Source organism: Oncorhynchus masou, chromosome 24 (genome assembly GCF_036934945.1).
Source record: "Oncorhynchus masou masou isolate Uvic2021 chromosome 24, UVic_Omas_1.1, whole genome shotgun sequence".
In the NCBI taxonomy this organism is placed as follows: Eukaryota; Metazoa; Chordata; class Actinopteri; order Salmoniformes; family Salmonidae; genus Oncorhynchus; species Oncorhynchus masou.
The window spans coordinates 78,325,382-78,352,311 of NC_088235.1; the positions used below are offsets into that span (position 1 = coordinate 78,325,382).

The window sequence follows — 26,930 nt, forward strand, 5'->3', positions numbered from 1 at the left end:
TAGCATAGGTGTATATGTAATACAGACAAACAGATAAATGGTAGGTCTACCTAAAAAAAATCAAATACATCAAAAGATTACAATGATTTAGACATATGGCGGAAGGCCTTTCAACAGCTGATGTCTTCTCTATCTGCCCATCTAGAGACCTGCACAGACACCCATCTCCACTTACGGGAAACAAGGCTATGATATGATTGTCAAAACATCTGGGGGGAAATGCTACTGATATATTTGAATATATATATATATATTTTTTTTTAAGGCTAATACTAAAAAGATAGCTACAAAATTAATTGATTTTATATATATATAAAAAATCATGATTCCTCCTTCCTGGTAAAGGGACGGTGCATGGCCACTGCCCCCTGCTAACAGGAACAGATGGGGCATCAGGTCTACTGTGGCAACTTGTTGCCCACCTCTACTGGGCTGGTCTACAGGGGGACACAGACTGAGTGCACCCTCTGGGTGGTGTCATGAGTGAGATTGTGGGAATCCTCTGGTCTGTAAAGGTCACTGAGGTTATTGGGACATTGGCAAGGATGTATCACTGATGAGCTGCATCTTTCAAGCATTCAGTATCATCGCTCCCCTCTGTCACAGCCCAGACAATAAACACTGTGGCAGGGTGGGCTGCTGCTGTTGTTGAAAACTACATGTTCAATCTCTGTTGATGAGACAGAACTAAATCCATAAGAGTGTGAAACATTAAAAGCAACATTTCCCACAAATTGCAAAGTTAGTTGTTTGCCTCAACTGGGAGGACTGCCTGTAGCAAACCATTGTTTGTTTACTGCCTGGTATAAAAGTAGGCCATCCAACAGGCAATTTGTGACACGTGTTAGAAGAGAAATGAAACTGACTTTACAAAGCAAGCCCGGAATAAGACCTGCATCTCATAATTTAACTATTAAATCTCCAAGGCATTCTACTGCAACAAAACAAGCAGGGACAATAAAACAAGCCATTGAGCTTGATTCAGTTACAATGAAACAGAACACATGGCACCTTCCTCTTGGTACAGAACCTGACATTGTTATGTCAATGGACATTATCCAAAATCTCTTATTGAGCCATTCCTTTGCAGTCCAGTGCTTAAGAGAGATTTACTACGGAGTTGAACATGCCTTTATTAAAGCCTCTCATATGATCTCTCCTGTGACATAACCTGACATATGCACCTATACAGAGGTGTGGAACACGCAGGATGTAGCAAAGAGTATGTGCAATGTGTGTGTTTTAAAGCGTTGAGTGCTGAATGTGTATAGCCGTGGACGTAGAGCTCTGTTCACTCGTCACTCTAGACTGTGGCTTAGAGGAGAGATGTATGGTTCGTAAAAGTGCTTCCCTACTATTCTTCTTCCAGTAAGCACTAAGCAGGGCAGTATTTTTCTTATTTTCCCTGAATCATGACATACAGCAAATCAGATGGTCTGTGTGGAGAGTTCAGACCTCAGCGCTCGTGACCCAGGCCACAAGCAGTCTGACTCGTTCTCTAAAATCGGTGACAACATGCCACAGAAAGTACTCTCTCTAGCAAGAATGCTAACCATGTGTTTACATGCATTCTGATTTCAGGTAAACACGCATGTAGGCGAGCAAGAACACACAGAGCGCCACAAACTCTCCACCGCTCCTTACACATCCTCACCTACTAAGTGCAGCACCATTTCACCGGTCAGAAATGTGAAAAGGTCAATTGACTGCCAACATACCTCTCCAATTGACTGCAACACTCATCCTGAGTACTGTAGAGGTCGACCGATTACTTTTTTTTTAATGATTTTTTTTTTTTAATGATTTTGTTGAAGGACCAAAAAAAGCCGATAACGATTATTCAGCCGATTTTTAAAATGTATTTGTAATAATGACAATTACAACAATACTTATTTTAAATAAATCTAACACATCAATAAAATAAATTTAGCCTCAAATAAATAATGAAACATGTTCAATTTGGTTTAAATAATGCAAAAACAAAGTGTTGGAGAAGAAAGTAAAACTGCAATATGTGCCATGTAAAAAAGCTAACGTTTAAGTTCCTTGCTCAGAACATATGAAAGCTGGTGGTTCCATTTAACATCAATATTCCTGGGTGTGTTTTACATTACAGTTAATATAGTACACTGCTCAAAAAAATAAAGGGAACACTAAAATAACACATCCTAGATCTGAATGAATGAAATCTTCTTATTAAATACTTTTTTCTTTACATAGTTGAATGTGCTGACAACAAAATCACACAAAAATTATCAATGGAAATCAAATGTATCAAACCATGGAGGTCTGGATTTGGAGTCACACTCAAAATTAAAGTGGAAAACCACACTACAGGCTGATCCAACTTTGATGTAATGTCCTTAAAACAAGTCAAAATGAGGCTCAGTGGTGTGTCTGGCCTCCACGTGCCTGTATGACCTCCCTACAACGCCTGGGCATGCTCCTGATGAGGTGGCGGATGGTCTCCTGAGGGATCTCCTCCCAGACCTGGACAAAAGCATTCGCCAACTCCTGGACAGTCTGTGGTGCAACGTGGCGTTGGTGGATGGAGCGAGACATGATGTCCCAGATGTGCTCAATTGGATTCAGGTCTGGGGAACCGGCGGGCCAGTCCATAGCATCAATGCCTTCCTCTTGCAGGAACTGCTGACACACTCCAGCCACAAGAGGTCTAGCATTGTCTTGCATTAGGAGGAACCCAGGGCCAACCTCACTAGCATATGGTCTCACAAGGGGTCTGAGGATCTCATCTCGGTACCTAATGACAGTCAGGCTACCTCTGGCGAGCACATGGAGGGCTGTGCGGCCCCCCCAAAGAAATGCTACCCCACACCATGACTGACCCACCGCCAAACCGGTCATGCTGGATGTTGCAGGCAGCAGAACGTTCTCCACGGCGTCTCCAGACTCTGTCACATGTGCGAACCTGCTTTCATCTGTGAAGAGCACAGGGCGCCAGCGGCGAATTTGCCAATCTTGGTGTTCTCTGTCAAATGCCAAACGTCCTGCAGGGTGTGGACGTCGGGCCCTCATACCACCCTCATGGAGTCCATTTCTGAGCGTTTGAGCACATGCACATTTGTGGCCTGCTGGAGGTCATTTTGCAGAGCTCTGGCAGTGCTCCTCCTGCTCCTCCTTGCACAAAGGCGGAGGTAGCGGTCCTGCTGCTGGGTTATTGCCCTCCTACGGCCTCCTCCACGTCTCCTGATGTACTGGCCTGTCTCCTGGTAGCACCTCCATGCTCTGGAAACTATGCTGACAGACACAGCAAACCTTCTTGCCACAGCTCGCATTGATGTGCCATCCTGGATGAGCTGCACTACCTGAGCCACTTGTGTGGGTTGTAGACTCCGTCTCATGCTACCACTAGAGTGAAAGTACCGCCAGCATTCAAAAGTGACCAAAACATCAGCCAGGAAGCATAGGAACTGAGAAGTGGTCTGTGGTCACCACCTGCAGAACTACTCCTTTATTGGGGGTTTCTTGCTAATTGCCTATAATTTCCACCTGTTGTCTATTCCATTTGCACAACAGCATGTGAAATTTATTGTCAAATTTATTGTCAGTGTTGCTTCCTAAGTGGACAGTTTGATTTCACAGAAGTGTGATTGACTTGGAATTACATTATGTTGTTTAAGTGTTCCCTTTATTTTTTGAGCAGTGTATTTATAGGACTATTTCTCTCTATACCATTTGTATTTCATATACCTTTGACTATCGGATGCTCTTATAGGCACTTTAGTATTGCCAGTGTAACAGTATAGCTTCCGTCCCTCTCCTCGCCCGTACCTGGGCTGGAACCAGGAACACAACGTCATCAGCCACCCTCGAAGCATCGTTACCCATCACTCCACAAAAGCCGCGGCCCATGCAGAGCAAAGTTAACAACTACTCCAAGTCTCAGATTGAGTGATGTTTGAAACGCTATTAGCGCGCACCCCGCTAACTAGCTAGCAATTTCACATCGGTTACACCAGCCTAATCTCGGGAGTTGATATGCTTGAAGTCATAAACAGCGCAATGCTTGATGCATTGCAAAGAGCTGCTGGCAAAAAGCACGAAAGTGCTGTTTGAATGAATGCTTACGAGCCTGCTGCTGCCTACCACCACTCAGTCAGACTGCTCTATCAAATATCAAATCCTAGACTTAATTATAACATAATAACACAGAAATACGAGTTTTTGGTTTCGAAACAAAACGTTTATTCTTTCAGTGAAATACAGAACTGTTCCGTATTTTATCTAACGGATGGCATCAATGAGTCTAAATATTGATGTTATATTGCACAACCTTCAATGTTGTCATAATTACGTAAAATTCTGGCAAATTAGTTCGCAATGAGCCAGGCAGCCCAAACTGTTGCATAAACCCTGACTCTGCGTGCAATGAACGCAAGAGAAGTGACAATTTCACCTGGTTAATATTGCCTGCTAACCTGGATTTCTTTTAGATAAATATGCAGGTTTAAAAATATATACTTCTGTGTATTGATTTTGAGAAAGGCATTGATGTTTATGGTTCGGTACAGTCGTGCAACGATTGTGCTTTTTCCGCAAATGCACTTTTGTTAAATCATCCCCCGTTTGGCGGATTTGGCTGTCTTTGTTAGGAAGAAATCGTCTTCACACAGTTCGCAACGAGCCAGGCGGCCCAAACTGCTGCATATACCCTGATTGTTGCAAGAGGTGACACAATTTACCTAGCTTAATTTATTTTATGTTAGCAGGCAATATTAACTAAATAAGCAGGTTTAAAAATATATACTTGTGTATTGATTTTAAGAAAGGCATTGATGTTTATGGCTGGGTACACGTTGGGGCAATGACAGTCCTTTTTCGCGAATGCGCACCGCATCGATTACACGCAACGTAGGACACGCTAGATAAACTAGTAATATCAATCATGTTTGCTAGTGATTATGATTGATTGATTTTTTATAGGATCATTTTAATGCTAGCTAGCAACTTACCTTGGCTTCTTACTGCATTCGCGTAACAGGCAGGCTCCTCGTGGAGTGCAATGTAAAGCAGGTGTTAGAGCGTTGGACTAGTTAACTGTAAGGTTGCAAGATTGAATCCCCGAGCTGACAAGGTAAAAATCTGTCGTTCTGCCCCTGAACAAGGAAGTTAACACACCGTTCCTAGGCAGTCATTGAAAATAAGAATGTGTTCTTTACTGACTTGCCTAGTTATTAAATAAAGGTGTAACACACACACACACACACACACACACACACACACACACACACACACATTTTTTTTAAAGGCCAAATCTGTGTCCAAAAATACCTATTTCCGAATGTTATGAAAACTTGAACTCGGCCCTAATTAAAATCGGCCATTCCGATTAAAATCGGTAGACCTCTACTACAGAGGCCCAAGGCACTTCCCACATACACACCGCAAGCATACACACTCCTATTACTTCTCCCCTCACAGAGCCCATCAGTTTCTGCCGAGTACCAGAAGGGGCCTCCTTACCAGCCATTTTAATCAGAAAGCACTCAGGGCAGCTGATGTTAGGAGACCAACAATAATTACATTCAAGAGCACAATGGAAATGTCTCCATTCTCCATGGTAACCAGGGTCAGGTTCTTGAGTCCAGAGTTCACAGTTTAGCCTTCATATGGATAGATAGGCCTAATGAATAAATCAGTGATGCACTCAATGATCATTCATAGATTACATGGTAGAGTAATATTTCTCAGAGACTCAAAATATGGTTCATCTCCATTCCCCAGATGAACATTTAGTGCACAGCAGTGCATTTCTAAACAATAAGGATATCCTGATTGAGCTCTACACCAGAGAAACGACAAACTAGCCCTATCGGATGCCGTGTCTATTAAAGGCTGCACCTCTGATTGGATTTCACTCGGAGGGGACATTCATAAAATATAATTTATTGAGTAACAGTTGGACCTGCGTAACTTCAGCGCTAGCATACAGTACTCTACCAGCCGGTTGAAGCATAATATAATTGTGTCACTCAGTTTATCAGGAGCACAATTACGACATACATCCTCCACACACTATACATAGGCCTAGTGTTACCATGCTGTAATATTGAAAGGAGTGAGTGGCATGGAGGGAGAGTGGGGGAAGGGGCAGAGAGAGATGTTGCTCATGGTTGAGTGTTTCAGGATTACTCATGACCCCGTGACTTACATTTTCTCTGCCTGCCTTGTGCTGAAGCCCCTTTTCACACGCACACATGGATGCAGTGTGGTCAGACCGAACAACCAGCACTCAGACAGCTCCACTGCTTTTTACAAGCCAGGAAGCAACTGGGTCTGTTCAGAGGTGAAGGATTTTTTTGAAACCGTTAAACATTGAGCTCAAAACGTAACAACATTGTCTAGGAGGGTGAGTCTAAATGTCAAGGATGACAGTCATCTACTGGCCCGGACATGGTGTATTTTTTAAACGTATTGGGGTCATGCAGGGCCTATAGGTTAGCATGCTTTCTCTATATTCAACTATTAATGTGAAACATTTTATGATTAAGTATTAAAAGCTATGTAATATAATTTAGCAATATAAATTATACTATTATTTAGAACAAAAAAATAAATCGCATTCATTTTTGTTTCTAAAGTACGTCATTTTAAGACATTTTTTGACATCCCAAAATAGGACATTGGTTCTTTAAAACAACTGCGTTCCAAATGAGATAGACCTGGCTATATTAGGCTAGCCAGGATGACTGATAGGTGTCTTTTTGTAGATTTTTGCCAGCTTTAAACAGTAGCCAGCATATTGCTAGTATGTTCACTATTGAAGGTTTAATTTGTACATCCCCCTAACGCAGTAAAAGCTTAAAATGTGCTGTGTGAAGGCATCAACTCGTACTGATGGAGTGCTCAAGAAGTTGTGACTCGTGGTAGAGTGGTGGGGCTTGAATGAACTGCCAATCATATTGTGTATATGAAATATGACTTTTCCATGTGTAGTCTTCAATGGTAGACTGACAGAGCAGGTAAACGTTTAACTGGAATGCAAAAATGTGCTGAAAAGTTACCGGCCCAACATGGTTTTACTGGCCCTGGGCCAGCGAGACATCATTAATGTTGGACCCAGTGACACTGCTTGTCCCCTGGCACTTCAACAAGAACAAAGCAACATGGAGACCTACTAGGGAAATCCCACGAGTCACATGAAATACCACAAGGAATATACATGAAGTAAAATTGTTCTTATATGGCAAAGGCAGGCTGCTATTTTTGTTTTCCTAAAAACCCCATCTTGAATATCATACGGTTATCAAATTGAAATCAAGGGACAGGCTCATTGAGCCTCATTCATGTGTCTCCAAAGCAAAACAGACATTTTGGAGGTACGGTTATGTCATATGATGCCAGGGCAATAGTCTTCCCCTGGTGTTTCTTGTTATGCATTATTGAGGTTAGGATTGAAGGGTGAGGTGTTTGTCAGACTGTGAGAGTCCGGTAGTGTATGTGTGTACTGTATGTACACTACCAAAAATATGTGGATATATATATATATATATATATATATATATATATATATATAGTTGCTCGTAGAACATCTAATTTTAAAATCAACATTAATAAGGAGTTGGTCCCCCCTTGCTGCTATAACAGCTTCCACTCTTCTGGGAAGGCTTTCCACTAGATGTTGTAACATTGCTGCAATGACTTGCCTCCATTCAGCCAAGGGCTGGGCAATATGGCCTAAAACTCATATCTAACATTTTTCACATTTATGGGCGATCCACAACATATCTTGATTTTTTTAAATGTTCTCTAAATAAGCTTTGCTGTACAATTAAAAGGTCAAATAAACTGCATTTAAAACAGTCAGAAATACATAATGAATTCAGAGCTTGTGTAATTATACCAAGACTGAATATGCCTTCCACAAGCACTACATTTGTTTAATCAAAAGTTGTACCTGCTTTTTTTGCAATAATCACTGATCTGGCATTTGTTTTTATAAACATGCCCTTTATATTACAAATTTAACCAGAACGATGCACAATCACTGATGTAGCAGGCATTATAGAAAATTTAAACCAGTCTCATAAACAATCTCTCAAGCACAAGCCCATGTGCTTGTGAGTCGCCAGCTAATATTTATATTTCAAGTTTAGCCAACTTGGATGTAGGTATAATTTCACCAGCTCGGAATTCAGCTAACAAGGTAAAACAGTTGAATTGTTATTATTGAGTGCAACCTTCTGTACGTCTCCAACTGTTTGAACAGCATGCTAGCATGTCCACTTTGTTCAGATGTTGAAATCAAGTGCCCTACCTTATTTCTCAGAAAGAGTTGCCAATTCCTTGTATAAATTGTTTAATGCTTATTGCACATTTATAAAAACAGACTAAACAGCTAATATAACAATCACAACAATTCTGCTAGCATTACGTGCTACCGTAATGCGCACGCGACAAACTGCGCATTCATTTCCCAGAATTAATGTTCATTGGTACATCTGTTTAGTAGTGCCTGCTCTGCTCGAAATTTGATGAGTTGAAAGGTTAACTTCTCTATTAAAGTCAAATGTTAATTTTTGTCCATATGACCGATTCGGTGGGACCAACCCTCAAATGCAAATAGCGAATTGAAACCATTTGTCAGAGAGGAAGAAGTGCTCTCATATTTGTTGTTGTGAGTGGTAGGGGGAGGGGCTTGGGAGAAAGAAGCAAATCGAGAGGTTTCACTCACCAAAATAAGCCCAATGCATTTATTTTGAATCAAAGCCTTCCTGCCTTTAGGACAACAACTCCCAGTATTAGGGATGAGACATGAGCATCCCGTCATTATATGACCGTTTCAGGAAAATAGGCGAATGTCGCAAGACTTCAAAGGAGAGCCATTTAAACTTTTTTTGGCAGAAATGTCTACTGGAACACGTGAACTTTTATGCCATCTGTAAATATGAATACAATTGATTGTAAAATTATGAGTTTGGAGGGTTAAGCCACAGAAACAGCAACCTTCCCACGAGCCATGATTGGCTGAGAGAGTGGGCTGGACATGTCGAGAGGGGAATTCGGATCTGTCTGCCATATAGACGCCTATTTGAGCTGGTCCGTCTGTTGGTAATCCTGTCGAACGCATCTGTTTTTAATGTATTATGTAGTGGAGCTGCATAATTGTTGCTCTCCACTTTCGGGAGGATCAAGTTTTGAAATCAGAGTATGATAGCTGAAGAGTTGGCGAAAACACCTGTCTCCGGATTACATCTTCAAACTAAGGGCAACCGTGGCATGGCATCCATGCACGACTATGCTAGCTACATTCAGATAGCTAGCTAGCTACATTCAGATATTACATGTTTCTAATTTTGACAGAAAGTGGTTTCATTTCAAGCTAAAGTGTACTGTTAGCTAGCTAGCTGGCTGGCTCCCTAGTTAGCTTCATGTGTATAAAGTTATTATTCATATCCCAGAACTGTTTGCTTTTCTAGTTAGAACCTAATGTTAGCTAGCTAATATTGAACCTGGGTGGTTATTCATTGAGGGTAGGAACATGATTTGGCACTATGATAGCTAACGTTAGGTGTGTGATCTTAGACGTTTACCTTGCCAGGTTCAATGTTTACCTAGCTAGATAACTTCATGTCTTAAGCTCAAGTGTACAATACCCGTTGAATATGGTTGGTGACAGTAAAAGTCGGCAAAAAAGAGTGATGAAATTGTTGCCAGCAGAGCTGGTTAGGCTGTTTTCATATTAAATCATCAGCCAGAAACAAGATGGGTTGAGCTAAAGCTTAAGAGGGTGTGAACGATGCTGAATGGGGTAGACAAAAAGCTCTTCACGAGAAACCAAAACATTACACAGCTATTTTCTCAAAAGTGGGTTTACAAGTTTAATAACTTTTAAAGCAGAATTACTTTCCCATTGTTCCTCAAAAATGCAGTGTATGATACCATTTTGTAGCTGAGGCTCTACTTTTATCCAATGTATTAAAAAAAAAAACATTCCATTTTTTTCTACATAAGACCAAATCCAGATGGTGAGCCACATCTGGTGTAAATGGGAAGGTGCACAGCAAAAAAGGAGGTAACAAGAAGACACCAAAAAGACATAAGAACAAGCGGAAATAAAATGCGATTAAAAACAGAAAATAAAATAACTTGATTCTGCGATAAGGGCATTTGGAATATAGTGTAAAAACATACATTTGAATGAATTTGATATAGCCCAGACTTAATTCAGCAAAACAATAGCATTAGTGTGAGGTTGACATTGTAACGTTAAGATTTCCCTTCACTGGAACTAAGGGGCCTAGCCTGAACCATGAAGAAACAGCCCAAGACCATTATTCCTCTTCCACCAAATGTTAGTTGGCACTATGCATACAGGCATGTAGCATTCTACTGACATCTGCCAAACCCAGAATTGTTTTGTCAGACTGCCAGCTGGTGAAGAGTGATTCATCACTCCAAAGAAGGCATTTCCACGGCTCCAAAGTCCAATGGAGGAGAGCTTTACACAGATCCAATCGACTTTTGGCATTGCGCTCTTAGGCTTGTGTGAGGCTGCTTGGCTCTGGAAGCCCATTTCATAAAGCTCCGAACTAACAGTTAGTGTGCCGACGTTGCTTCCAGATGCAGAGCCACCGAGCAAAGACGATTTTTATGTGCTACACGCTTCAGCACTCGACCGTCCCGGTGCGTGAGCTTGTGTGGCCTAACACTTCGCGGCTGAACCGTTGCTGATCTTAGACGTTCCCACTTCACAATAATAGCACTTACAGCCGCCCGGGGCAGTTCTAGCAGGGGCAAAAAAAGACAAACTGACGTGTGGGAATGGTGGCATCTTGTGAAGGTGCACGTTGAAAGTCACTGAGCTCTTCAGTAAGGCCATTCTACTGCCAACGTTTACCTATGGAGATTGCATGGCTGTGTGCTCAATTTTATACACCGGTCAGCAACAGGTGTGGCTGAAATAGCTGAAACCACTAATTTGAAGGGGTATCCACATACGTTTGTTTGGTTATGCATGTACAGTTGAAGTCGGAAGTTTACATACACTTATGTTAGAGTAATTAAACTCGTTTTTCAACCACTCCACTAATTTCTTGTTAACAAACTATAGTTTTGGCAAGCCGGTGAGAACATCTACTTTGTGCATGACACAAGTCATTTTTCCAACAACACAGATGTACCTGTGGATGAATTGAGGCCTACCTTCAAACTCAGTGCCTCAATGCTTGACATCATGGGAAAATCAAAAGAAATCAGCCAAGACCTTAAAAAATAAAGTTGTAGACCTCCACAAGTCTGGTTCATCCTTGGGAGCAATTTCCAAATGCCTGAAGGTACCACGTTCATCTGTACAAATAATAATACGCAAGTATAAACACCATGGGACCACGCAGCCGTCATACCGCTCAGGAAGGAGACACGTTCTGTCTCAGAGATGGACGTACTTTGGTGCGAAAAGTGCAAATCAATCCCAGAACAGCAGCAAAGGACGCTGGAGATGCTGGAATTAACGGGTACAAAACGGGTATATCCACAGTAAAGCGAGTCCTATATCGACATAACCTGAAAGGTCGCTCAGCAAGGAAGCAGCCACTGCTCCAAAACCGCCATAAAAAAGCCTGACTATGGTTTACAACTGCACATCAAATGAAAGTGTATTTGTCACGTGCACCGAATACAACAGGTACATTCACCTTACAGTGAAATGCTTACTTACAGGCTCTAACCAATAGTGCGAGAGAAAAAAGTGTGTGTGTGTGTAAGTAAAGAAATAAAAAACATTTGGGAAAAAAAGAGTAGCAAGGCTATATACAGATACCAGTTAGTCAGGCTGATTGAGGTAGTATATACAGTGCCTTGCGAAAGTATTCGGCCGCCCATGAACTTTGCGACCTTTTGCCACATTTCAGGCTTCAAACAAAGATATAAAAATGTATTTTTTTGTGAAGAATCAACACAAGTGGGACACAATCATGAAGTGGAACGACATTTATTGGATATTTCAAACTTTTTTAACAAATCAAAAACTGAAAAATTGGGCGTTTGTTTGGCCATAATGACCATTGTATGTTTGGAGGATAAAGGGGGAAGCTTGCAAGCCGAAGAACACCATCCCAACTGTGAAGCACAGGGTGGCAGCATCATGTTGTGAGGGTGCTTTGCTGCAGGAGGGACTGGTGCACTTCACAAAATAGATCGCTTCATGAGGAAGGAAAATTTTGTGGATATATTGAAGCAACATTTCAAGACATCAGTCAGGAAGTTAAAGCTTGGTCGCAAATGGGTCTTCCAATTGGACAATGACCCAAAGCATACTTCCAAAGTTGTGGCAAAATAGCTTAAGGACAACAAAGTCAAAGTATTGGATTGGCCATCACAAAGCCAAGTTAAACAATTTTAAGGCAATGAAACCAAATACTAATTGAGTGTTTGTAAACTTCTGACCCACTGGGAATGTTATGAAAGAAATAAAATCACTAATATTATTCTGACATTTGACATTCTTAAAATAAAATGGTGATCCTAACTGACCTAAAACAGGGAATATTTACTAGGATTAAATGTCAGGAATTGTGAAGAACTGAGTTTAAATGTATTTGGATAAGATGCATGTAAACTTCCAACTTCAACTGTATGCATGCATACACTACTGCTCCAAATTTTGGGCTCACTTAGAAATGTCCTTGTTTTGGAAAGAAAAGTAATTTTTTTGTCCATTAAAGTAACATCAAATTGATCAGAATTACAGTGTAGACATTGTTAATGTTGCAAATGACTATTGTAGCTGGAAACAGCTGATTTATAATGGAATATCTACATAGGCGTACAGAGGACCATTATCAGCAACCATCACCCCTGTGTTCCAATAGCACATTGTGTTAGCTAAACCAAATGTGGCTCTAACCAGAATAGAAAGAGAAGTGAGAGGGCCTGGAGCACAACTAAGCAAGAGGACAATTACATTAGTGTCTAGTTTGAGAACTGGCAGCTTCATTAAATAGTACCCTCATAAAATAGTACCCTTTTCTATTGCATTGCAAAGAAGGGTACATATTGGCAGATTGGTCAAAAAAAATTAAAAGCAGACATTGAATATCCCTTTGAGCATGGTGAAACGATCAATTACACTTCGGATGCCCTATCATTGCACCCAGTTACTACAATAATACAGACGCCTTCCTAACTCAATTGCCAGAAAGGAAGAACACCGCTCAGGGATTTCACCACGAGGTCAATGGAGACTTTTAAAAAACAGTTTAATGGCTGTGATAGGATAAAACTGAGGATGGATCAACAACGTTGTAGTTACTCAACGATACTAACCTAATTGAGAGTGAAAAGGGCGCCTGTACAGAAAAAAATATTCCAAAACATGCATCCTGTTCGCAACAAGGCACTAAAGTAACACTCCTAAAAAATTGGCAAAGCAATTCAATTTTTCCCCTGAATACAAAGTGTTACGTTTGGGGCAAATCAAATACATCACGAGTATCATTCTCCATATTTTCAAGCATAGTGCTTGTAATCGGACTGGGGAGTTGGTCAAGATAAAAAAGAAATGGCATAGAGGTAAGCACAGGCAAAATACTAGAGGAAAACCTGGTTCAGTCTGCTTTCCACCAGACACTGGGAGATTAATTTGTTTTGTAGCAGGACAATAATCTAAAACAAAAGGCCAAATCTACACTGGAGTTGCTTACCAAGAATACAGTGAACATTCCAGTTTTGACTTAAAGCTATGGCAAGACCTGAAAATGGTTGTATAGCAATGATCAACAACCAATTTGACAGAGCTTGAAGAATTTTGAAAAGAATAGGCACATTTCGGAAAGCTTTTAACTTACCCAGAAAGGCGTCTACAAAGTATAGACACAGGAGTGTGAATACTTAAGTATATCAGATATTTCTGTACTTCATTTTCAATACATTTGCTAACGTTTTTAAAACATGTTTTCACTTTGTCATTATGGGGTATTGTGCGTATATGGGTGAGAAGAAAAATCTATAAAATACATTTTGAATTCAGGCTGTAACCAAATGTGTAATAAGTCAAAGGATATGAATACTTTCTGAAGGGTATATGAGTAAGGAGTTTGGTACAGCGTGTGCAGCAGCCGTCTACACCACACAGCTGGGCAGTACCAGGGAGCTGCAGGGCCTTCCCTCCGAGGCCTTTGTGTGCACTTGGCAGGTGGCACACTGGGGTCAGAGGCTCTTCATTAAGTACATAGGCCCAGCCCAGCCGCTGTTAAACCATCATTACTCTGATACAGGACAGGATGGACGTAAGCGGCATAGTGACTGGCTCCTTAGTAACACATCACTGCTCTCCTACACCACACAGCTACTGGCGCTCTACGAGGAGATTCCCCAACATTCAACCCCATACAAATAAGCCAAGATGAGACGTGAAGTCACTTGCCTGTGTTGTTAGGGCTTCTCAGTCAGCGGAGGGGAGAGATTACTTTTCCATATGGGAATTAAGAACTGCCTGGCCTGACAAAGTGTGCATAATTGGAAAATGCAAATGAAGAGGTTACAGCCTAGTAAGGATGCTAAATATAAAACGGAAGGGGGGGGGGGGGGGGTGGGGGGATGTCTTTTACTCTGTCATTTACACATTTCCAAGTCAGAATAAGCCTGTCCCAAATGTCTCCAGGGTGATTGATGGTGCATAACCTCCGCAAGAAAATATGAGGAAAGCAAGAGATTAAATTCCTCCATGCAAAACTCCACCAAAAAACACCACGCTTTTAAAGTGTTCCTCAAAAGTGCAATGAGAGCAGCCATATTCCTCAGAGTGACAGAATAGAACCCGATGGCCAACAACCAACGCCCTGTTAAATTACAGCGGCTTATTAATAACAAGCCTTCACAGGAAAAGGAGCAGGTAGCTTCTTAACACTGTCTAGACAGTGTCAGGCCCAACGTTTAATCACAGTTTCTGCAGGCAGGAATAACCGACCGTGCAACATTTAAGGTAGGATAAAAGGAGTAAGTGGAAGCCGCAGCTCCTCCCTTTCAGAGAGTGACAGCGAGGCAGAAAGAGAGAGAGAGACAGAGGTGAAATATAAGACTGCTCAAACAAGATAGAGAGAATGATAGACAGCGAGAGTGTGATATAGAGAGGTCTTACCTGAGGGAAGCCTCCGTTTCTGGGGAGGTTGAGGCAGGGGAAATCGTCATGGAACCCAGAATGGCTGAACATGTCGATGTGCATATCCGGCATGGTGTCATTCAAGTGGTATTGCCTGAAAAGGGTCAGAGGTAAGGCAGCTTAATTAGATGTACTGGGAAGGGGAGAGCAGAGGGAACTAGCTAGTCATTAAATGGGTGGGAACTTGTGCTTTTCTCTGTATGGCCAAAGGGGTTTGGTTTTTTATTTATACAAAGGAAACGTGGACACAGGGTGGTTGGAAAACAACAGTCTCAAACGAGCCCAACAAAGACATAACTAAGAGCAATGATGGTTGGAGGATAAAGAAATAAAGTCAATAAAGAACACATGAACCCTGCAAACTGTGGAGTCATAACACAAGCGATAATTATCTTAATACGCATTAATAACTGATCTTGTGATGTTCTATCAGCAGTTTACACACCATAACACCTAAATTGTATTACTTCAAGTGAACACTAAAGCCTTTGGCCTGCCTCACAGCTGAACCACTAGAACGGAGAGTGAGTCACGCCTGACGCTGCCACAGAGCACAACAAGGACTGTGACAATACCAGTATCGCAATATTTCTTCCATGGCAAAAATTAAAACAAAAAGCAGGCTAAAATCTTTGGTCCTTTAAAAACCTGCAGTATGTAAAATATTTTGTGATATAGCTTGGAAAATTACTAAATGCAACTCTGGATGACAACATGTTTGCTTCAACATTAGGGCTGTTTTCCTAAAGAAGTTAAATCCATTAGTTTCCTTGCCACAATACAAACGAGTATCACAATATTGGTATCATCAAGACCCTAATAACAACCAACTATGAAGGTAAAAAAAATCAGAGGGGAGCGCGAGAGGGATAGAGAGAAAGAACCTACCAGTTATCGGGTTCCATGATCCACGGAGGCAACGCTGACTGTACACTGACCATACTGCCTTCCTCCAGAGTAAGACTCGCACAGAAACCAACAGGCATCAACACAAACACAATGGAGCTGTACCGCGTCGACTTGCAACACACACACACCAAGAGAAAGACACTGGAGTGGCACACAGAGCTGTGTCGAGTCACAGCTCTCTGAGCTCAGGGCTTCATGTGACTCCCCTCTGCACTTCAGGGAACGGAGAGGCACTCCACTCTTTCACTCGCTCTTCCGTGAATCACAACCTAGTTCAGTGGAAAAACACCCACTGACGGCTTTCTCAGGAACCTCTGCTGCCTGTGATATTTTCACTTTCTCACTGAGTCACAGCAGGCAGGGCAAGACGGTGCCCAAATGCACAGAAAGAAAGTAAAAGTAACGACCAAACAGCTCCCAGGCTCAAATCCTGTGAGAGCTGATCTCTACATGAGGGATTGAGGGATGAAACTGTCCTCCAACACAGGACACAGATCAGCTGGAGGATAATTGAGGTTGTTATTTAAAGAACAGGCTCACATAGGAATGGAGATAAGCCACGGGGAGAGCTGCTGGTGGTTTTGTATAGCAAGAGCAAAGTTTGGTGTGAGGGTTTTTTAACAAGGAGATTCGGGGGTTTGATCTGCACACAATAGTCAGTGTGGTAAATCCCTAAAAAGTATTTCCCAGGATCAGAATTAGCGGTTTCCTGATCAGTGTGGATAAAAAAAACACCTGTACAGAAGGTGTTTATTAACCTGTTTATCTATTTTGAGGGGTCACCATCAGCCACCTAGCAAGGGTAACAGTGCAGCATCCTAAAGCTTAAAATAAAAAGTAGAAATCCTGAGCCTAACCCTGTAGCCTCTCCTGATATGACAGTGATATTGCTGCCTTGGCAGAATGTGTCAGTACTAGCAGCATTCCAATAACACAAAGCCAGTCGGCCCCGTGCCACAGTGCCTCACTGACTGCAAGCCTTTCCCGGAATATTACAATCCAGTTTTGCAGCATCAAAAATCCATTTCTAATCTCTTATATTTCTGTAACTAAAAGGCTATTTTATTAAATCTATTGGACTGGTTCAAGCTGGTGTTACACAATCTAGTGTATGTAGGGCAGGCAGGCCAAACAGAAAGTAACCTGTCACTAATCACCTCTCACTTGATGCATAACTGTTATTGCAGTCTGGGGAGATAAAGCCAGTTAAGGTGACCACCGAGCTTATAACTTTGGTCAGGACAGTAGGACATGATAAACTAAAGTGTAATGCAATAACATTCAGAGAGAGATCAAACCTGTATTGCTAGTCTAGAATAACAGGCTAGTTCGGACAACTATTGAATAAAAAGAACCGGATGGAGCATGTGTTTGATCATCCAACAGCAGGGAAATCAGCTCTAGGCAAATTCGCATTCCCAAGAACTTATAAAGAATACAAGCACAAAGGGCACTATTAGGGTTGCACATTTGGGGGAATATTCAGAGGTGGGAATTCAATGGAAAAATATGCAAATTAATATTAATACAATTTAAATGTAGATATTTTTGCATTGATATATTTACCATATATGGAGACAAACAGAAACCGTATAAGCAGACAATTGCAAATGATTAAATCCTTCCAATACAAAAAAAACAATTTAGTTACGAATTGAACTTTAAATTAGTTGACTTCACATAAGATGATTTCACCGCACAACAAAAGGGAAAATTGAATGCTCTATCGCATCTCCCAAAAAACGTTTTCTACATACATCTGTAAAATGATGAGTAAAATGTAAAATTTGAGTCTAGAAACTAAAGCTTTGGTTGTGTCCTCTCAGGCGTCCATGTCTTCTCCCTAGACCTCCTCAATGTCCACCTCTTGAACATCAGTGTGAGACCTCATCTTCACTGTCACTTTCCAACCTTGAGGATGGCTCGTTATCAGGCTCAAAAAGCCTCAAATATGCCTGGATGGCCACCAATTTTTCAACTCTTGTATTGGCCAGCCTGTTGCGTGCTTTGGTGTGTGTTCCCAAACAAGGACCAGTTGCGCTCTGAGGCGGCTGATGTTGGGAGTTGGAGGATGACAGAGGCAAGAGGGGGAAAAGCCTTGGATCCACAAAGTCCCTTCCACCAGGTGGCTGATGAGATATGTTTGGAACGACTGCCATATTGCATGTCCATCCCAAAGCCCTTGCTTGCTTGGAAGTGTACTTCCCCAGACTGCCAAGAACCTTGCCGTCATTCAGGCCAAGGTGGAACTGCTTGGAGCAACGGTGACGTGGTCAGGGCAGTATGGATTTCTTCCCTTACATCTGCAAGCGGAGTCTGAACATCAGACTCCGTTGGCATTGTCTCCCTTAATCCGTGCAATGGCTACTGCTATTGGTTTCAGGAGTTTCAGGTTGATTACCACTCCCAAAATACATCATCCAGGAGGATCCCCTCGATGGGGCTATCTATATCGGCAGACTGTGATATGCCATTTCATGGAGAGACTCCATCTCCTTCGGGAGACTGTCAAACATGACAACACCACCCCAACGGGTGTTTCTGGGCAGCTTCAATGTGGTGCTCATATGCTTCTATCTTTGTTTGGTGAGGTAGATTGTGGCTATAACTTGATGACCCTTCACATACCTAACAATTTCCTTGGCACTTTTGCAGAGTATATCCATTGTTTTCAGTGCCATGATGTCCTTGAGGAGCAGATTCAATGCATGAGCAGCACAGCCAATGTGTGTGCTGTGAGGGTAGGACTCCTCCACTTTAGACCACACAGTCTTCATGTTCGCAGCAGTCTGTCACCAAGGCAAATACCTTCAGTGGTCCAAGGTCATTGATGACTGCCTTCAGCTCATCTGCAATGTAGAGACCGGTGTGTCTGTTGTCCCCGGTGTCTGTGCTCTTGTAGAATACTGGTTGAGGGGTGGAGATGTAGTTCATTATTCCTTGCCACGAACATTCAACCACCCATCAGAGATGATTGCAATACAGCCTGCTTTCTCTACGATTTGCTTGACCTTCACTTGAATGTTGAACATCCAGCAAATTAGTAGATAAAGCATGTCTGGTTGGGGGGGGTGTATGCTGGAAAAATAACTCTTCCAATACACATTGCCTGTGAGCATCAGAGGTGAACCAGTTGCATACACACCTCGAGCAAGATATTCATCAGCATGTGTCTGTCTACGTTCCTCCATTGAATAAAAAAAACCTCGATTCCAGGAGGACCATGAGCTGTTGCTATCGATAAGGTGTCCGATTCATAATTTTCACCTCGAATAGAAGTAGAGGGACTTTTAACCTCTTGAAACTCCCCATCCCGGATCCGGGATTGTGACTAAGCCTCAGGCTCATTAGCATAACGCAACGTTAACGATTTCTGAAAATCGCAAATAAAATTAAAATAATGCGTTTGCTCTCAAGCTTAGCCTTTTCTTAACAACACTGTCATCTCAGATTTTCAAAATATGCTTTTGAACCATAGAAATTGACTAATTTGTGTAAGAGTATGCAAAGCTAGCATAGCATTTTGTGTAGCATGTAGCACGCAACATTTTCACAAAAGCCAGATAACCAAATAAATAAAATCATTTACCTTTGAAGAGCTTCTGATGTTTTCAATGAGGAGACTCCCAGCCACATACCAAATGCGCAGTGTTTCCTGAAAGCGTCTGTGTGTAGGAGAAATCGTTCCGTTTTCTACATTGCGCCTGGCTACCGAAACGAACCGAAAATGCAGTCACCTACAACGTGAAACTTTTTCCGGATTAACTACATAATATCGACCGAAACATGGCAAACGTTGTTTGGAATCAATCCTCAAGGTGTTTTTTCACATATCTCTTCATTGACATGCAGTTCATGGAAGCTTGCTTCTCTCTGTGCCCCATGGAAAAATACTGGCAGGTGACTTTTGCGCACCAATTTCGGCGCAGGACACCGGGCGGACACGTGGTAAATGTGGTCTCTTATGGTCAATCTTCCAACGATCTGCCTACAAATACGTCACAATGCTGCAGACACCTTGGGGAAACGACAGAAAGGGCAGACTCATTCCTCTTGCGTTCACAGCCATATAAGGAGATCATGAAAGACAGAGCCTCAAAAATCCTTGTCATTTCCTGGATGCCAAGTCATCTTGGTTTTGCCTGAAGCTCACGTTAAAGGGCACGCACAGAGAAGATATTTGTTTTTCTGGACACGTCAGAGTGTTTTCTTTCGAACAGTAGCAATTATATACATAGTCGAGCATCTTTTTGTGACAAAATATCTTGTTTAAAACGGGAACGTTTTTCTTCCAAAAATGAAATAGCGCCACCATAAGTGTAAGAGGTTAACAGAGGTTGCTTCGTGTGGGCGCTAAGGAAACTTTATGCACTTGGCCAGATTATTCTGCATCTTTGTTGCATTCTTCACATATGATTTGGCACAGTATTTGCAAAGGTACACCGCTTTTCCTTCTACAGTCGCTGCAGTGAAATGTCTCCACACATCAGATAGTGCCAGTGGCATTTTCCTGTAAAGATTCAAACTAAAATTAGTATTAAAAAAAACTAATACGATTCCATGTACGGATAAATAGTTAGGAGTTGTTTAATCTAACTGCTTATGTAAGATACATGTTTTAAAATGAAACCGGTCTGGAAACAGGTGAATCAACACTCAGCAAGCTCAAGCAAGCTAAACCTCACAGTTTTTGCTACCAACTAGCAGAAATTGTTAAGTTAGAAATTATTTAAACACTTTGCTGTAGGCTACTATTTACTAGTTAACAAAAAAATAATGTATGTCAAAATATATTCACCCCACCCAGTACTGTAATCAAAACTTACCAGAAAGCATGTAGTCCTTGGCTCAGACAGTGTAGTAGTGGGCTCAATAGAATCTCATTTGTGTGCAAGATCTTGAGAATCAGTTGTACATGTGATGGAAGAATGCACTGTGCATGCAGAGGGTTGCAATTCCATTGCATTGGGGATAGTTTAACCAAAACGCCTAGTGTATCCTACAAAAAGGGTTCACTGTTATAAGGTAACTTTTTTCAATTTTTTAAGCAAAATTCAGCAAAAGGTTTCCGACCCTTTGCAACACTAGGCACTATAAAACACGTGTGTGTGTGTGTGTGTGTGTGTGTATTGCTACATCAGGACCTTTCATTTAGACTTCCAGACAAACCTGCCCTTCATTTACCACCAAACTACCAGATAGCCATGTCAGATTACCAGGCCGTGACAATCTCAATAACGTCCATAAATATTCACAAAGAATTTCCTCCATTCAATACTACTGAGTCAGTGTGTGTCTTTGGTTCTACAACCCATGTGGGAACCATTAGTCCATTAGCCCTAGCAAAACAATGAAAATTAGGACAAGTGGGGACATTTCACTGGTCACCACAAGGAAATACTATTTTAGGCTTAGGTTTAAGAGTCAAATTTAGGATTGTTAAAGCAGGCAGGCCCGTTGCCCTAGTTGGTATATTTAGCTAGCGACCTCCATGGAAATTCGCTATTACTTGTAATAATTTTGTAAGCACTCTGGTAATAAGACACAATGGGCTTTTTTGTGGGTTTTTTTGGCACCCACTTGTGCACTTAGCCAGTAATACCGTAAATCCCAGAATGAGAGGACAGTATGAAAATTGATACTGCTCAACCCTATTTTGTATTGTTACTGTGCTGTTGGAGCTAGAAACATTACTATTTCGCTTGCACCTGCAATTGCAACTGCAAAATATGTGTATGCGTCCAATAAGATTTGATTTTGACTATGTTTGGGCTGTATACCGTATCCCGGGGTTTTGGGAGAAAGTCACGGAATGGTATTTCACTGTTTTTTCTAATACATTTAGTATTTGTAGCTACTTTTTAAATACCTGTAGTCAATATGTTAGGAAATTTAACATTGCGTTCTTCACCTGTCACGTTATTATGCAGCTTATGGCAGTCCCCAGTCACGGTGTCTGTTTACAACCACACAATGACGAGAGACCGGAACCTTGTGAGGCACTCACTAATGTGACGCATGGCGCCAGGTGATCTAGTTATTAGGGATGCACCGATATGACATTTTTGACCAATATTCAATATTTTTCTTGCCAAAAATAGTTACCAATATTTAAGATTTTAGCAGCTTTTTAAGCATTCTAGTGCAGTTAAATAGTTGAAACGCGCACACACACTGACCCAAAATGTACTTTATTGGCATTTAAGATTGTCCCCATTACCATTAAGTCAAAACATATTTCTTTCACTTACTTGCTGTGCTGTTTAATTTGTTCAGTCTCAACCAGGAATTCATCATACATGTCACACAGTGAAGTTTCAGCTCTGTCTGTCCGTGGCCCCTCTTCCTCGGTGCACACGGTCACTGTGTCCGTTTCCTTCTTGTCCAGTTGTGTAAACCCTGTTTCTTGTCTGCATCGAAGTAGCGGTCCATGTACCTAGCATCGAGCATGGTGGTGACACAGTATAGGCTCAGAGAGAATGTCACCGCATCGCTTGTTCACAGCCTATAGTAGAGTACTTTTCCAAGTTAACCCGAAGGTCTGTTGGCATTTTTGTTGAGTAGGCATTTCAATACCATCACAGAGGGTATCATGTCTGCTGCAGACACAGTTGATGAGATTATTTCTCGAGTCAGTTATTCGAATGGAGCTAGGGGTGTGTTCCTGTTTCTTTCAAACGTATTCTCAAATGCCATTGAAATGGCAGCAGCGTTATGAGAACCAGCACATTCTTGAGCATGCAATACAGCTTTCCTCAGTATGAAATCCTCGATGACCCATTGTGCTGTCAGACTCAATGCTCATGGGGCTGACATCACTGGTTCAAATGTCAGTCGTGAAGCTAATAGCGGTGACGCCCATAGCAAGTAGCTCAGGGATGTCCATTTCAACAATACCGAGTCACTCTGAAGGGCAACATCTGAAAAATAGCGCCTACTTGGTAGTGTGTATCGGCGCTCGACCAGTCTGCGAAAGCCAACATCATCCACAACAGAGCACGGTTGATTGTCAAGGGCAATGAATTCCATTATCTTGGTGTTAATGGATTTCGCCTTTGTGTTGTCTCGCTGAAATTGTCTTACTCTTTCAAATGACTGCTCGACTTCTTGACTGCTAGTACCACACAGCAGACATTGTGGGCTAGGTTAGGAATGCTGTGTTGCACGTGTAGCACTAATTTTTCATGGTGTCATCTACCTACGTTATATAGGTATACACGTCATCGGTTTTGCACAGCAACTAACATGGAGTTGCTTCCACACAGTTGATTTGAGTCCTTTGGGACAGCGGGAGAGTCTTGGTTGAATTAGCCTCAGCCTCCCCCTCACATTTCTGTTCAGAGCAATTCACGTATGTGAATGGGTCGGTCTTAGCATTCTGTTAACTCGCCACATACACACCTTTTTTTATCCTTGTGGTGACCAAACAATTGATTCCTATAAAAAAAAAAATTTTCCCTTTAAAATTTCTTAGGGATAGCCCCCTTTTTTTTTTCAATTTTCACCTAAAATGACATACCCAAATCTACCTCCCTGAAGCAAGGATATCCATATTATTGGTACCACTTGAAAGGAAACACTGAAGTATGAGGAAATGTGAATTGAATGTAGGAGAATATAACACAGTAGATCTGGTAGAAGAAAATACAAAGGAAAAAAAAAATACTTTTTTTCTACCACCATCTTTGAAATGCAACAGAAAGGTCCCACATCACTCTGGTTGAAATTCCGATGGTGTCCACAAGATGGCAGCAGTGTATGTGCAACGTTTCAGCAAACTTCATGGCATTGTGTGAAGTCACCAAAATACATTTAGGAAAATCGTGAAGGAGTTTCACATTACATTTTTCTGCAAAAATACCGTCAAATCTGTATACTTGGACTTTGATTTTGCTTTTCCAGTATTCGTAGCCATATTCTAAGTTGAACATTTGCACAAAAAAAAAACAGTTTTCATAACTCTCCATATTCGTATAATTTTTGTCCAAAAGAAAAATACTTGTCGCACAATGTTAGCAGGTGCATTTTGCGACAGATACAGGGCTTCCCATAAAGCCCCGATTTATTGACCAGTTCATTGACCTTCTCGCTAGCTTTGTTTGACCCCGATTGGTGCTTATTTGACAAAGTTATGTTCGATCAAGTGAAGACCGCCCACGTCATCGGTGTGCCATGATGGCGTCGCTCTGACCACATTTGGTGTACTATAGGATATACTACACCCCTAATGATATAGTGAAGTTTGGTTACGTTCTAGGATCTCTGAGGATTAAATACAAATGTGATTTGACTGGTTGAAACAACGTTTCGGGTAAGATTTTCACAGATTCCTTTCTTTGCAAATTGAACGAAAAATGTATTGTGCATGCTATATGGACCTTTTTTAGGATATGAAAAAGGATTTTATCTAACAAAAAGACACTTCATGTTATCTCTGGAACCCTTTTGGATGATACATTCTGAAATCTTGCTCTGATTTAAGTACACATTTCCCCTTCAGAGGTGAATTTAAAAAAGTGTTTTGTTGTTATCTCTCCTCAAACAATAGCATGGCATTTTTTCGAAGTAATAGCTACTGTAAATAGGACAGTGCAGTTACATTAACAAGAATTTAAGCTTTCAGCCAATATAAGACACTTATATGTACCGACATTTGTTGTTTCTCTAAAATCTGCGATCGTTACACAAGGTACTGCATGATTTACAACTGTCCCGTTGACGAGACACCTATCCCTACCCTTTAACGCATAATTCTTTATTTTTCACACAGGAAAAATGCATAAGAAACATCTTGATGCTTTTCGTAAAAGTAGATCTAAAATGCTTCTTACTGTATTTTCTTCTCGACATCAGACTCATTTTGTGCTTCAGTTGCACTTCACTCAGATGAGAATTCACAGGTGGGCATTCTATCAGAAAGCGTTTGGACAACTGATGGGTTGCTACTTTTCTTCTGTACTTTACTTGGTGTAGCCAGCCTACTTTTCTCCAATAAAATGGCAGATTAACTTTAAGAAAAACATTAGGAAATGTAGCTGGCTACATTCTATATTAAACATAAATATGATGGCCATGCATAGTTTTTGCAAAAAAAGACCTTGGTTTTTCATGTGTGGCTGCCAGCCAGTGTTGCACTTCTGTTGTCATCGGATGAAAATGAAGCCATTTTCTGCCGAACGTGTCGCACAAATGTGTTTTCAGTTTAGGAAAATTATAGTTTCCTGTCTCTGATCATTCTAAAACGTTACTGACATTTTAAAACTTTCCATGACACAGTCTGTAAAGCCTACATGTTTCAAGCAGACCACCATAATACCTGTGCACAGGAACGCAAAGGTAACCTGTCTAAATGACTATCGCCCCATAGCAAAAGGCTGGCCATGGCCCACATAAACACCATCATCCCAGGCACACTCCAAGTCACATACTGCCCCAACAGATCCACAATCTGGCCATTAAGGCCATGTACTCATAATCTCCACCTGGCATAGCCAGAAGAGGACTGGCCACCCCTCAGAGCCAGGTTCCTTTCTAGGTTTCTTCCTAGGAGTTTTTCCTAGTCACCGTCCTTCGACATCTGCATTGCTTGCTGTTTGAGCGTTTAGGCTGTGTATAACCACTTTGTGACATCTGCTGATGTAAAAAGGGCTTCATAAATACATTTTATTTCATAGATGACGCAATCTCTATTGCACTCCACGCTGTACTCTCCCACCTGGGCAAGAGGAACACCTATGTGAGAATGCTATTCATCGACTACAGCTCAGCTTTCAACACCATAGTGATGAGCTTGGATGGTACTAAGTTCAGGACCCTGGCACTGAACGATCCTGGACTTGCTTAGTCCACTCCTGTACTCCCGGTTCATCCACAACTGTGACGGTGGTGGTCCTGGTAGCTGACGATGATGAGAGCCTATAGGGAGAAGGTCAGTGATCTGGCAGTGAGGTGCCCGGACAACCACCTCTCCCTCAACGTCAGCAAGACAAAGGATCTGATCGTGGACTACAGGAAACTGGGCTGAGCACGCCCCCATCCACATCTTGGCCACAGAGCAATCTGGGATGATGTATAGCAAATTGTGTTTGGAGTGAATAGTGGAGCGAGTAGTTAAACTCATGTGAGCTATTCTATTATACATTTTATTTGAGTGTATTGACCGATGGCCTGTACAGGTTCCGACTGATGCACTCATCTTTTTGTATGCTTTTTTTAGCCTTTTTTAGCTCTTCACAAAACACCGCGCCTTACTGGACTTTTTAAACGTTAAGCTAGTGCTGCTAGCTGTGGCTAGCCTGCTTTGTTTTTGGCAATATGCCAACCGTCGGCTATCCAATGGATATCAACAGCAACCATTGACTGTCCAATGCTACCACTGAAATGTTCACTAACCAGAGGGACAGAGTAGAAGTCAGAACAGTGTGTCTGTAAATGTCTGTAAAAATGTCCGTAAAAAGTGCCTTTGGTCTGGCTGGCTGATTTAAGATATCGGGCGGCTGCAGGACGTTCGCCGTTGAGCTGAAGCAGAGCCTCAATGAGTTCATCAATGTAGCTAAAGCCCAGGCTAAAGATATTTAGAAGCTGAACATATCTCGCCCAGGGTGGTGGAGAGTTGTGCGATGTCGCTCTCCCTCACTTCTTGAAGCAGGTGGCTTGTTCAACTAGAGACTGGGCAGAGGTGGTTAGGTGAAAGGGCCCAAAGGTGCTGCAACCGGGCAGTCCATTCCTGCCTTGGAGGATCCACTCTGCCTGGCAAACAACTTTGCACCGCTAGAAGTTGACTGTCCACACCCAGGAATCCGCTCTGGTCCTAGAGACCCCGATGCCAGGCAAGTGATATCCAACATTAAACAACAGGGCGACAACAGTCCCTTTACTCATGTCCACTCATCTAGCCCGC

General features: G+C 41.8%; 1 protein-coding gene across 3 annotated transcripts in view; it reads right to left on the bottom strand.

The window, feature by feature from the left end:
- The window catches only part of LOC135512736 (protein strawberry notch homolog 2-like), a 116,953-nt gene that overhangs the window by 47,707 nt on the left and 42,316 nt on the right, over positions 1 to 26,930 (bottom strand). For 2 of the 3 annotated variants that reach the window (XM_064935061.1, XM_064935062.1), the window contains one exon: positions 15,101 to 15,215. In XM_064935061.1, coding sequence (XP_064791133.1) covers positions 15,101 to 15,215 — 115 coding nt within the window. Of the gene's footprint in view, positions 1 to 15,100; positions 15,216 to 16,009; positions 16,292 to 26,930 lie in introns of those variants that run through there. The other variant, XM_064935063.1, reaches the window with a different exon arrangement.